At 47.1% G+C, this 12,814-nt stretch overlaps 1 protein-coding gene across 3 annotated transcripts in view; it reads right to left on the bottom strand.

Annotated features, from left to right (window-relative positions):
- The window catches only part of LOC113587662 (kelch-like family member 5), a 40,286-nt gene that overhangs the window by 12,648 nt on the left and 14,824 nt on the right, over positions 1–12,814 (bottom strand). For 2 of the 3 annotated variants that reach the window (XM_027026427.3, XM_027026428.3), the window contains 4 exons: positions 5,094–5,276; positions 1,631–1,767; positions 1,226–1,422; positions 193–405 (listed from right to left, as the gene is read on the bottom strand). In XM_027026427.3, the coding sequence (XP_026882228.2) occupies positions 193–405; positions 1,226–1,422; positions 1,631–1,767; positions 5,094–5,236 (690 nt within the window). In that variant the 5' untranslated portion in view covers positions 5,237–5,276. Of the gene's footprint in view, positions 1–192; positions 406–1,225; positions 1,423–1,630; positions 1,768–5,093; positions 5,277–12,117 lie in introns of all 3 variants that reach the window. The other variant, XM_027026426.3, reaches the window with a different exon arrangement.

Genomic DNA, 12,814 nt, shown 5'->3' with positions numbered 1-12,814 from the left:
GGTTTTTATCAGCCTGAATAAACTACTGGAGGGTGTGGAGCTAATGGTGGAAGTTTTAGTGGAGTTGCTGAGAGCGAAAACTACATGAGGGGGACCGATGTATTACCTTACATCCAGACTGATAGCCGGACTGATCTGAGACACCCTGATCTGTCTATTGGAGGTGATGGGTTGATTGACAGCCAAACTGACCTGTGGTTTGAGCAGTGGCAAGCGCACATGAGCCAGGAGGGCAGGCAGCTGCGGTTGGCGGGTCGGTGGGTCGTGGCGGACCCAGCTGAGCAGCGCCGTCACCACGGTTTCCTCGTCCGGTACGTTCATGTCATCTGATGCCAGGAGCTTCTCTACCTCACACGCTGGCAAGAGCAGGAACTCCTGATTCTTCATGACACCCAGGAAGTTCTCCTGAGAAAGGCAGGGAAAAGAGATCAAAGAAGCAGGAAAAGGGGAATAAGAAAGAAGAAGAAAGAGAACAAATTAGAGACAAAGAAAGAACAGGAAAGAGAAGGAGTGCATGAAGAACAGGAAACAGAAGGGGGGGGGGAGTCAAGTTTTTCCCCCACACAGTCTCCATGACAACCTCCCAGTTGGTAACCACGAGGGGGGGAGGGGGCGCATTATGGGCTATATTTTGTGAATTAGCTTCCCTCAGGAACAGAGCAACATCCAACAAGAGAACGAAAGAACCTAGTGTGTGAAGGCTGAATACTAGCTTGACCAATTAAACTCTCCCAGTTCACCCTCTCTCTCTCTCTCTCTCTCTCACACACACACACACACACACACACACACACACGCAACATTTGTGTGCACGCTGTGGAAAGTTCCGGCACAGTTAACTGCAGAGGAGGGCAAATCCTTAAGGACGTGTATTTGAGGCCACGAAAAAACAACAAAGGAAATGAGAAAGAGAGAGAGAGAGAGAGAGAGAGCGAGAGAGAGAGGGGACAAACACACACAACTATAAAAGGCTCTTTAGTATATTCAGGCACAGGCATTTTTGCAGAGTACAATATAAAAAGAAACAGCAATGGTTCACAATAAAAGATAAGTCATCAAAACGTACCCATCCCATCACTGAATATAACTACAGTCCTGAGTCCAAACTTCACAGCAGTACTTACGGAACCCTCTGTGTGTGTGGGTGTGTGCGGGCATTTTGTGTATGCATGCACATTTTCATGCGAGTGTTTTGCATGCATGGGCGTGTGCACATGCACGTTACCATGGTGTAGTTGTGCGCCACTTTGTGTAGATCCCGGCAGCCCTGGGCATCGGCGAAGGACCTGATGCCCAGGCAGTTGGAAGGGTGCAGCTGCTTCATGAGGTAGGCGCAGCACGCCTGCACCACGGCGGACAGCTGCAGCAGACACGCGGCAGACAGCAGGCTCTCAATAGTGTCCTCTCGCAACTCCAAACGCCCTGGTGGGGGTGGGGGGTTGCAAGCAGGAAGAGAAGAGAGGAAGGAAAGAGGGATGAAAAAAGAGAGAAAAAGAAAACGGGAGGGGGGGGGCGAAAGAGAGGGAATGAGAAAAAGAGAACCAAATCATTTACTTATTGTGCAGAAGCTTCCTAAACTGGTGTAGGACCAAAACAATGGTCACATGGAGAATGTTTGCACAACACGTACCTGTATACGCATACTGCACCAAGACCCACAATGCGTCTGGGTCCACCCCCTCCATCTTGACTTCCTCTTGCTTGGCCTCCCGCACGTCGCTAGTGAACATGGCTGCGAAGTAGTCCGACACAGACGACAGGACTAACCTGAGAGAGAGAGAGCGCGACAGAGAAAGAGACATGCACAAAAACAAACTCAGAACACTATACTCTTCCTCTCAGACTCCAACCAGAAAGTTTACCCAAATAGCTCATTTCATTTAGGCAACCAAAAAGCTCAATAAAGTGTATTTAGCCACCAGAGTCTGAGAATACCTGCAGTCCCACAACGAACAAGAATTTAGTAACCAGAAACCCCCAACTCAGACCCAGGAATTCAGAGTGGGGTTAGTCTGGGACAGTCACATAATGCATAAAAGAGTATCGAGTTTTACAAAGTTTTAAAAGAAGCAGTGAAATAACAGTTACATCTTGCATCAAAACCACTGGGAGCCATCGTGGAACGCAGAACCCTCCAAATGTCTTGGGGAGGGCTTTGCACGGCCACCGGCATGATGGCAACGACCCATCTGACACAGAGAGACGAGCTCCCCATTCTGCACCCCAACATTCTCAGAGTTCACCAAAGGGTGTAGATTTTTCACACCCCAGATTCTAGACCTTTTGGAGAGGCCAACATCTGTAAGCCTTTGAAAGAGCAGTTGCCTCTCACCGTTTTCATCCTCAGACAGGTGTAGCCACACAACGGAAAAGCTGCCAGCCAAAGCACAAGGTTCAAAAGGCGTTAAGAAAGGGGACAAGAGGCTTTTTGGGGTTAAATACCAGATTCTCCATTATCCCCAGTCAATTAATACCGGTGGTCCATAAGGGCCCATGGTATTTCCACTGCACTCAAGCTAATTAAGTGTCTGATCTTAGTTTTTTTTTTTTTTGCTTTGGACGATGCTACAGCAGCAGCTAGAAATCATCCAAACAATAATGCTTTCTCGTTACACTACACTATAAGCCCATCTAGTACTGATCTTTTAAAAAAAAAACAAAAAACAAAAAACAACATTCCAGCATTCCTGTAATTCAAAAACAACTGCAATAACATGGGATACGCGTGTATCCGTGTGCAGCTCTGATCAAAGTCCCACCTCCTTCTGCCACAGGTAGACGCAACATTCCCGGTGGCAGCCAATGGCTTCCGGCCCAAGAAACTTCATCAAAGGCCTTCTGAGATTGTCTACAGGGGGACGTCTACCGAATCAATCAGTTCCACAGCACAGAGGCTGCAAGGTCGTTTTCCGCCAACACTCAGCACCTGCAGAACTACTGTGGGAGAATCCATCTCCACCTCTGGAGGAAACCCAGGATCTTAATACCCATAAGTGGCTCCCAGCTCACCTTCACGTGTCTGTCAGTACCAAAGAACACAGTACACTAAAGCCCTGTGTTCCGGCACTGCTGAGAGACATGGGTTCCTCTAACTCTAATCCGTGCTGATGTAGATTTCTGAACTCTTTCAGGGCAGATGATTAATCTTCTTCCATCTATGCTGAATCAAATAATGACCAACATCAGCATACACTGTGAGCGTCACTGTTAGGTCTGCCTTGATCCTGGGCCAAGTCTGAAAAGGCCACAGCCTTGCCGAGAGGGGAAACGGAAACGATTTTGAAGCATTTCTTCCGCACAACCACAGCTGCTTTGATGAGACCCCAGGCGGCCCACGTTTTTGCTATATCCAAACTCCCTGCTCACCTGATCCAAGCGAGAGAGAATGCACACCAGGAGACAAAGACCTGGACTGGCCTCATCTCCCAGTGGACTCGGACTGCCATCAATACAAACAGGAGCCCATATTTTGATGGTACAAGATGGGGGTGGGGAAGAGGATGAAAGAGTCGAGAGAGAAAGGGACTGCAGATTTGTTTGATGCTTTCCGCTAAAGCAGTGTAAAAGCAGAGGATTTCCTATTAAATCAGCTAAGCCCACACACACACACACAGAGCATGGCTCAAATCCCAAAGCTTTAAATCTATTAGTCCAGTGTCTGTATGTTAATGACTGTGTATAACAAAATGAGAAACAGCCATCAAAACAAATACGGCTATGTATTAGGAGGCTAATTCTCCAAAACTGTGTCTCTGAGAGCATGTCCTGCCATCTTCAGCACATGAAACAACGCGGATGAAGACGCCCAAACAGACGTCAAAATGTGTGTGGTGTGTGACCTCCACTATTATAGCCACTGGTTTTACTGTTTCTTTATCCCTCCACCCCTTGGATGCAGGATGAAGCAGTCAATCATTTATAGCAGAAAATCTATCTATAAATCTAGTAGTAATTATAAATGACATTACGATATTGGGTCCTTCAAGAAGGAAACCAGTCCCAGATCCCCAAACGAAAGACAGCAAAAAGAGAGGAAGAGAATGAATGGATGGATTAGGGAAGACAGGGAGCTATTGACAGGATGACTCAGACAGAGAGATAATACAGATAGACATGCCCACACAGAGAGAGAGAGAGAGAGAGAGAGAGAGAGAGAGGGAAGAAAACATGACACCAGCATTGCAGTGTCTCAGCCTGCTCTCTTTAACTAATGCCACCTCAATTTCTCTTCATCATCGCTCTGTCTGTCTGTCTGTCAGAAAGCTAATTAACCCGGCTTTATCTTGCTGGACAATCACAAATCTCACTTGCTGGCTCAACACACATGGCAGTGGTTCAAGAAGAATAATCTCAACTTTCTCATCAAGTAGACTGGGTCCATTGTCTGACTTCTGCAGACAAAAACAGCATGCAGGTTTCAGTCATCAGGGTGCTCTGTGTGTGTGTGTATTTATCGGTCAACGTGAACAAACCCCTTTGTACCGGCCCGAGGCAGACCCCCAATTAGACTCCTAACTGGGTCATCGGCTACCTAAAAGAAGGACGATGGAGGGAGAACAGAGGGACGACAAGAAAGCGACAGAGTGGGTGATGAACAGGCAAAGGAAAGATGACACAGGGGGTGTTCACTGTCAAAACACGAACAGCTTGTGTGTGTGTGCAGGGCGCGAGTGTGTGCAGGGCGCGAGTGTAGGAAAGGGCCTGAAAAGACAGAAGGGACTGACTGTAAAATGTGCTCACATCCGTCTCCTTGCTTTCTCTTTCTCCTTCCTCTTGTCTCTCGTCACTCCCTCTCTAAGCTCATCCAAGCACACATCCTGAAGGATTCATCTTCAGCTGACTGTGCCAAAACTGTCTGACTGTGTATACACACACACACACACACACACACACACACACACACACACACACACACACACTCACAGTAGGCCTCCCTCATTAGTGAAAGACTTTCTTTTTAGCATACGTGAGCATTCTCACTAAATGCCAACTTTTAGACTCTGCAAAATCTCTGTCTCTTCCTCCGTACTGCCAACTCTCAACAAAGGCGCGTTCTGGTGTGTTGAATGCGCAAGGCTCGCCGTGCGCGTTACCTGTGCGCGGGAATTCGGCGCTCCCCGGCCAGCAGGACAACGTCGCACAGCTTGCGGGTCCTGAGGTAGGTCTCCATGCGCCTAAACGTGTTCTCGGCGTGGCAGTGCGACTGGAAGAGTTCATCTGGCACGCACGGCTCCATGGACACGCATGAGGACAGCGTCGCACTGCTGTTAGAGGTCCTGAAAACACACACACACACACACACACGAAGAGAGAAGCGTTAACGAGACCGCGGTGGTCGCGTAACTCGAAACGACCCAACAGAATGGTTAATCGTTTTCATTTTTAATTAAATCGTTCCGTTAACTAAGAATGATGAGCTTTGACTGAAATTCAGCACACAGAATTCGTGCACATGAAACGAGCTTAAGTCACACTTGGACCGACTTGGACGGCAGCATTTACTGGCACAACAAAACACTCTTTCTCTTCCATCTAATGGCGGCGTGAACATAAACGCTCCTTTGAGGGCTTGTGGTAATTAGTACTAATGGAGAAGTCGGCCATAAAATACACAAAGCAAACGAGTTTGTCCTTGGTGGTTTGGCTCTTTTATTTTTGTTCTCCTCAACACTCGTTTCCTGTGAGTCTCTTTCACATGCTTTCTTTCTCCCCTCTCCACCACATTGCTTGTTTCCTGTTAATGTCTCTCCTTAGCGAATCAGTTTTCTCTTCTTTCATAATTTTACAGCTCCATAGTTCTTGATATTCTCCTCTCGCCAAGGTTAACTATTAATTTCAAACGGCTTTTGGGCTTTTCTTGTCGCCCGAGAGCTTTGTGGAATTAATATTGCTAACAGCGCTAATTAATCACAGGCTTGTCATTTTCAGACTCATTAAATAAGCCGCACTGAAACAGGCGCTGTATTTGCAGTTGGAAATCAAGGTCGCAGCGTACTAAACTCTAACGTAACTTTGATACTGCAAAGAAACCAGCGGCAACAAGGTAATATAAATTAAGAATATGCATTTTTCTTAACGTGAATTTGGTCGGTTTCTTTAATCAAGCGCGTTTAAATACGGTTGTGGAGGTCTTGGCGTTACATGTCGACACTTGCTTCCACCCTGCATAACGCCGACGAGCTCCACACCTGAACGAGGTGGAACAGACATTTGACAGGCTTACGTTAGAGCGCAAACCCGTAGATCGGAGCAGAGGTCCTTGCCGTAAACTTCCATTGCTTTAGAGCTGATCAACGGAGGGTTATTGTGTCCTTCCTGTTTCATCAAAATGGCTTCTGAGAAGCGTCCGAAACGAACTTGTGTGTTGGTACGTGTGCCCCCTGGGTACCAAAGCCATGCTCGTGGTGTGACTGGCATGTGCGTGTGTACATTTTGTATAGCGAGGAGAGCAAAAAAAAAAATTGAAGGCCGAAGTGGTTAGTTCAGAGGGATGATGTTTGCTTGTCATTAGTTGGAAATCAACTATATTAATCATTAATTGTGATTCATAAGCACCTGAATTGGTCCTATCTGTTTTCTGTCTAGCTACCCATCCCCCAACAACCGACGGACAACAGATGGCAGATGTAGTGTAGTGGAGAGTTTGTTTATCATAAGATGTGCTCTCAGCTATAAACCTGTTTAAGACAAAAGAAACAGCAGTTAAAAAGAGCAGTCTTACCTACTGCTTCTCCAGTTACTTAACTGCAAGAGGCTGCATGTCTGCTCTGTTTAGTAGGGCAGTAACTGCTTGCGGGTCAGATGATGGTAGTTTTAAACCGTGCTGCGATATGACCATGGGTATGACTCAGATGAGCTTTTGTCGCAAATATCCAGACATTACTGACCAGTCTTGGGCTTTTTAAAGGGAGTGCCCAAACAAACAGACGTCACTGACCAGTCTTGGGCTTTTTAAAGGGAGTGTCTAAACAAACTGCAGGTGTTGGCAGCAACCAACATAAGCATAATGTTTCAGGAAACCAGACTGTATATATTAGTACACTGTGTCGCAGGGTACTAATAACTGCTAACTGTTGAGCACGGTTAATAATCACAAGTGAAGCGCTGCTCACAGTGGCGACAACTGTTAATCCTATTCCCTCCGTTCAGACCATTTCATCTAGTAAACGGCTCCGGAAGGACTGGAACAGACTACCTACATCAGAGATCCCTTCCACATAACTGAACCCAAGCATCAGAGAGGAGGCAGACAAAGAGAATGAGAGAGAGAAACGAAACGGTGAGAAAAGAGGCAGAGGTCACTAAACATGTTAGATGAAGCAGGCTTCAAGCATCTGGCTTTCCTTAATGCCAAGACTACTTAATCTCAGCGAGGAACAACGATGAGTTTGCAGACGGGTGGGGACCCACTCGCACACACTGGCGAATTACGTGTCAAAGCAGCAAAGCCTTCGTTTTTTGGGGGGGGGGTTTTTCCCAGAAAGGCAGAAAACCCCTGGCACCTGCACTACATCCCTGAAACAGCGAATCATCCTCCTTCACACCTTCTTCTCCCCCTCCCTTGCACTCACTTCACACTTATCCTACCTTCCTCTTTGCCTCTTGGTTCTGTCACTCCTAACTCCCACACACACACACACACACACACACACACACACACACACACACACACACACACACACACTACCTCTCTGTAGTTCTGTCACCTACTGTTTTTTCACTGGGGGGGGGGCTGTTTATTTTCTAGACCACAGCTGCTCCACTCTAAAAATGATCCAGCGCTTTTTGGCAGCAGAGATGAAAGATTTTGTTTTGTTCAAAGTGGCATCTCATTCTCTTCCAGGTTTGCAAGTTTGAACTGAGGGAAAAAAAAAAAGTCAAGGGGGCAAAAAGTTCAGCTCAGTCTGAAAAGCTTGCCTGGGTCTCAAAAGCTCACCTCAGTATGAAAAGCTCACCTGGGTCTCATCCTAGCCTTCCTGCAGTGAGATCAGTGAGCATGTCTCCTCAGCTGAGCAGGTCTTTAAACAGCTGCCTCTGGACAGCTGTATCATGGCCATACGACCCCCACTGGGTCCAGATGAGACCCAGAAGGAAAACACTCTCCCAAAACACAACTCGACCAATTCGATGCCTCCCCTCAAAAGCTTCGGGTTTGGTTGACCTGGCAGCCTGAGATGTCATCCTCACGCTTTCAAAATCCATGATTCATTCTTGGATTTGACTCCAAACCCGGTAATTCACATGCATCCAAGCACATTTGTCAGCCTGTCCAAAATGCTGGCGAATCACCATTTAGATGAATTCTTCTTCTTCTTCGGTCTCTCTCTCTCTTCCTCACCACCCCCGACACAAGTAAACTGCACACACACCACACCTGAGACGTTCCTGTTTCCCAAGCCAAAAGCTGTGGTTTAGGAGGAACAAGACACTGTTGGCCACTAAACGTTGCGAATTGGGCTTGGCTTTCATCCTGAATTGTGGGAAATTCTTGCAACGCTATTTAACAGACTGCGCTCTCGCGTCTCTGCGGATTTGCAAACACAGGAAGGTAAATGGAGGTGGTGGGGTGTGCGGGATCAGGATAGTTAAAGGCTCTTGTTGTGCCTCTGGGACGTGCTTGAGACGGGGTCCTGAACACAGTCACGAACGTCTGACAGAAACAGTCTCGCATTTACAGTTAAATGACACCCCTGATATACACCCAGCGAGACTCACCTAATGTGTTCTGTCATAGAATATGTCTCTCTGATGAAAAATGTTCATTACCCATGTGCATACGTGCACATACACACGCGGGCATGCGCACACACTTTTCATATGTAATCAAAACACAAGCACAAACACACACACACACACACACACACAGAGAAAATGCAAGCCAGTACTTTCACAGTATGATCATCATGTTGGAGAACAGAAGCACTTGGCCAAGGAGCAGGTGAAAGGAACTCTGGGCTTTGTAGGCTTCTTGGGACACTGCCCAAGACCCACAGTGGATTTGGACCTGGCTTCCCTACAGCACTCTGGGGCTGGATCAGCCTTAATCCTTGTGCACGCGTACACCCACGCACTCTCACACACACACAAGTACGTACATACAGAAACACCAACTCAGCATGGAACAAGACCACATTACAGACAAAGAAGGAAACAAGCCTTTCTTTTTTTTTCCAAACAAAGTTGACACATTCAGGTATACATATTTAGTAGGACTATTACTTTCAAATCCAAAATGATATATCATATAACAAAATAAGGCAGTGAGTTGGCAGGGTGTCACCTCCTGTCAGACAGACCACTGTGACAGACCGTAACCAAGAACAGACTCAGAGACCGCAGTGTGGCCATTGAAAAGGCCTTAAATGACAAAGAGTCCTGCATGCTAACAGAGAGGAATCCTTAAGGCAACCGTATACCAGGTGTAGCTGAGACACACGAGGGGGAAATCGAATCCAAATCAATTCCCAAATTTTAATGAAAGGACAAAAACCAAACAAAAAAGAACCAGTTTGTCTTGGGCAACAGCATTATCTTCTAACCATATGCCTCTCCAGTCAGGCTTTTTGAAGAGCAGACACTACCACCCCAGTATGACCAGCCTGCATATTGGGTGGCCTGTCCTCAGTTAACCTCCCACCCCAACACACAAACAACCTTACTCTTGCCATTAGGCAGCTCCAAAATAAACATTCCTTTAAACCGGACAAGTGGTAATATAATAAGCATTGCACAGTGGTTACATATTTTATTGGAATATGCATCACTGGGAAAATTGTGCTTCATTAAAAAAATTAAATGGATCAAGTTATTTAAAAAAAAAAATCAACAAACATATTCAAGTATTCTTGAACTGGGATTAGTGCGGAAAAAAAAACCTCTCCACTTCTGGCTGTATGATTCCCATCTCTCCACAATCTCACTAACCACCTGCTGCGTAATTACCAAATTTGCTGGGATAGCGGCTACTGTCCATGTTACTCCAAATAATGCACCTCTGCTGATATCTGTGTCTTCAGAATGTTCAGCTATGTCGATTTCAAAACTTTGACTATACTGCATGCTTATAATGCTATTTTGAACTGAAGGGGATGGGTGGGGAGAGAGAGTGAGAAAAGCCAGGGAAAGATGAGGAGAGGGTGCAAAGACAATGCGAACAAAAGAAAGATACACAGAGATGGAAAAAAACACTTTGTTTTTGGACCAGAATATCTGTCAGTAGATGCATACTCTGTTCTCAATAGACGTCGCCAAATCCACACACACAAACAGCTACAAACCTGCCCGTGCACACACACACACACACACACATTCTCTTGGGTCTCAAAAGCTCACCTGGGTCTCATCCTAGCCTTCCTACAGTGAGATCAGTGAGCATGTCTCCTCAGCTGAGCAATCACACACACACACATTCTCATCTCTCATGTTTTTGACAGCTTTCTGTACCCCTGTGTCTGTCTCTGACTTTAGAAACATTTCTGCTATGGTGTGAAATGCGAACGTAACTCACAGATAAACCCACACACAGGATGACGTGAAATTGCACACACACCCCCACACCAACCACTGAAAGTAGATACATGCAATACAAGCACCTGCAGTGTGCTACATGCACACTGCTCTCTTCCAAATCACCAATGCAATAGCACAATCAAAAGATTCATCTTCTCCAGCAATTATATTCCAGAGAAATGTGTGAAGAGGCTGAAACAGGCTGAGAGAGAGACTGTGCTTGTGATCTCAGCAGCTAACTAACACTTCCCTACATTATCTTTAGAGCCTAACTGCAGATTTTGTACAGAGAGGCGTTTTTTCCTGGGCATGTGTGCGTACTGATCCAATAATACACCAAAATGCATTTGCTGCATGTGTGATACATACTGGTTTTACTCATCTGGCAAATATGGTGCTTTAATAGAATACCTCCAGACTCATACACACACACTTTCTCACACACACACACACACACACACACCTGAAGCACAGTTCTGCTGCACTGTGTATACGCCTCAGGCATGCCTGCCAATAGAAATGTTAGGCTCCACCTACTGTGACAGGTAATTATGCACCTGTCAATTCTATGATTTCCTCAGGTCACACACACTACACACACACTACACACACACACACACACACACACACACACACACACACACGCGCGCGTTTTTCCTATGGCAGGCCAGCACTGATAAGCTCTCAGCAGGATTTTGAGCAAAGCGTAAACGAGAGACAGGATGAATCATCAGCTAGCAACACGCATCATGTCACACACACGCACAGTAATTTGCAGCAATCTCGTCACGGTAAAGGTAGCAAAACAAAGTTACGCGCGAGTGCCATCACTCACTAAATCGCTCTCTCCGACTCACCTGGTTCGGCTACCGTTGCATCACTGTGCTGATTGGCCCAGAACTCTCGCTTGGGCATCAAAGCGCAGATGGATAACGGCTTCACTAAGTACGATAAGCCCTTTTATCTTGACGGATCGTGTTTCAAACATTAGTTGCTGTGCCATTGCGGCCATTTGCTCTACAAGATTTTGTATCTACTAAGCGGCTGAATGCAACGTGGAAACTTTACTCTGAGCGAAATGTTTCTGTAAAAAAAATGTTCTTGGACTTAAAGAGAAACTGAGTTTAGGAAACAGCAATATGTAAAACCATTAGTCAGTAACTTACGGAACATACATGCACTGCTATTCGCTTTCCAAGATCTTTGCCGCTCAGTGGGAAAATATTACTAATACGCGCTGCTCGTAAAGGAAGATTTACACTCAGAACATCCAGCGCAGATCCGCGAACGTAGCTTGCATCTTATAGTAAGTTGGAAAAGTTGCGCATCGCAAAGTTCGGAAATGGCATTTTCTACTTTTCCCCGCCTGTGATTTCTTAGCTTGCTATTTATACAACACCGCGAAGGGGTGGATGAAGACTGCACAAATACCTCGCGGTTAGACTGAGCATACCTCTTCCGTTTGTTTAAATCTAAAACAGCTGCCGACGCATCTGGCGAGCAGATCCGCGAATGGGGACGACGACAGAAAAGTCTGACATCTTAACGCAGCCACTGAAATAAATGCAGCAAAACGGTGATTGAGAGGCTTCAGCGCCTCTGTCATACCTGCAAGAGCTAGAATCAGACTCCGCGTTGTTGTTGTTGTTGTTCTCCTCGTCGCCCGCGGTAGTGTCCGACACCGGGCCACCGGGCACAGCAGAGGGCTGCTGTCCCGCGGCGCTGGCGCCGGGGTCCGGGTTCTCGCTCGTTACATCCAGCACGGAGCGTGAATGTGACGGGGACGCCCACGGCGGCGGCGGAGGGTTTCTACACTCCTGCTGACTTATCGAGCGAGGACAAGCGGTGGCGCCCGCTGCGACGTGCCCGCCGTGCACACCGGGATCCCCGAACTTTCGACTGTTGTTAGTACTGGAGGCAACGTTGCCGCTTCCCGAAGCGGCGCCTGAACCGCCAGCGCAGCCACCGAGGGAGTGGTGTTCGCTGGACGAGGTGCCCCCGGTCCCACGGTGGCTCAAGAGATCTTCCAACGGCTGACTCCCGGGTGGTGGAGACGTCGGGTGACCAAACCACCGCCAGCGGATACGCAAAATCTGTTTAACGTCAAAGTCTTTCCTGGAATTCGACATTCCCGAGACTCCGGCGAGAGGAGAAGCGGGAGAACAGTGAGAAGCCTCGTGATCCGTAATCGTCTTGGTAACCGACCGCACGCCAAGTGTAACTCGAGAGCACTGCTGGCGAGACTGGTGAAGACGGCGAATAGAGGCGGGGCAGGGCGACGGAAACATGCTCATACTGCAACTCT

This window comes from Electrophorus electricus, unplaced genomic scaffold (assembly GCF_041902795.1).
Source record: "Electrophorus electricus isolate QZ-2024a unplaced genomic scaffold, ASM4190279v1 Scaffold42, whole genome shotgun sequence".
NCBI lineage: Eukaryota > Metazoa > Chordata > Actinopteri > Gymnotiformes > Gymnotidae > Electrophorus > Electrophorus electricus.
Note: the sequence above shows the minus strand (reverse complement) of the source record. Positions and strands in the feature narration are given on the sequence as shown.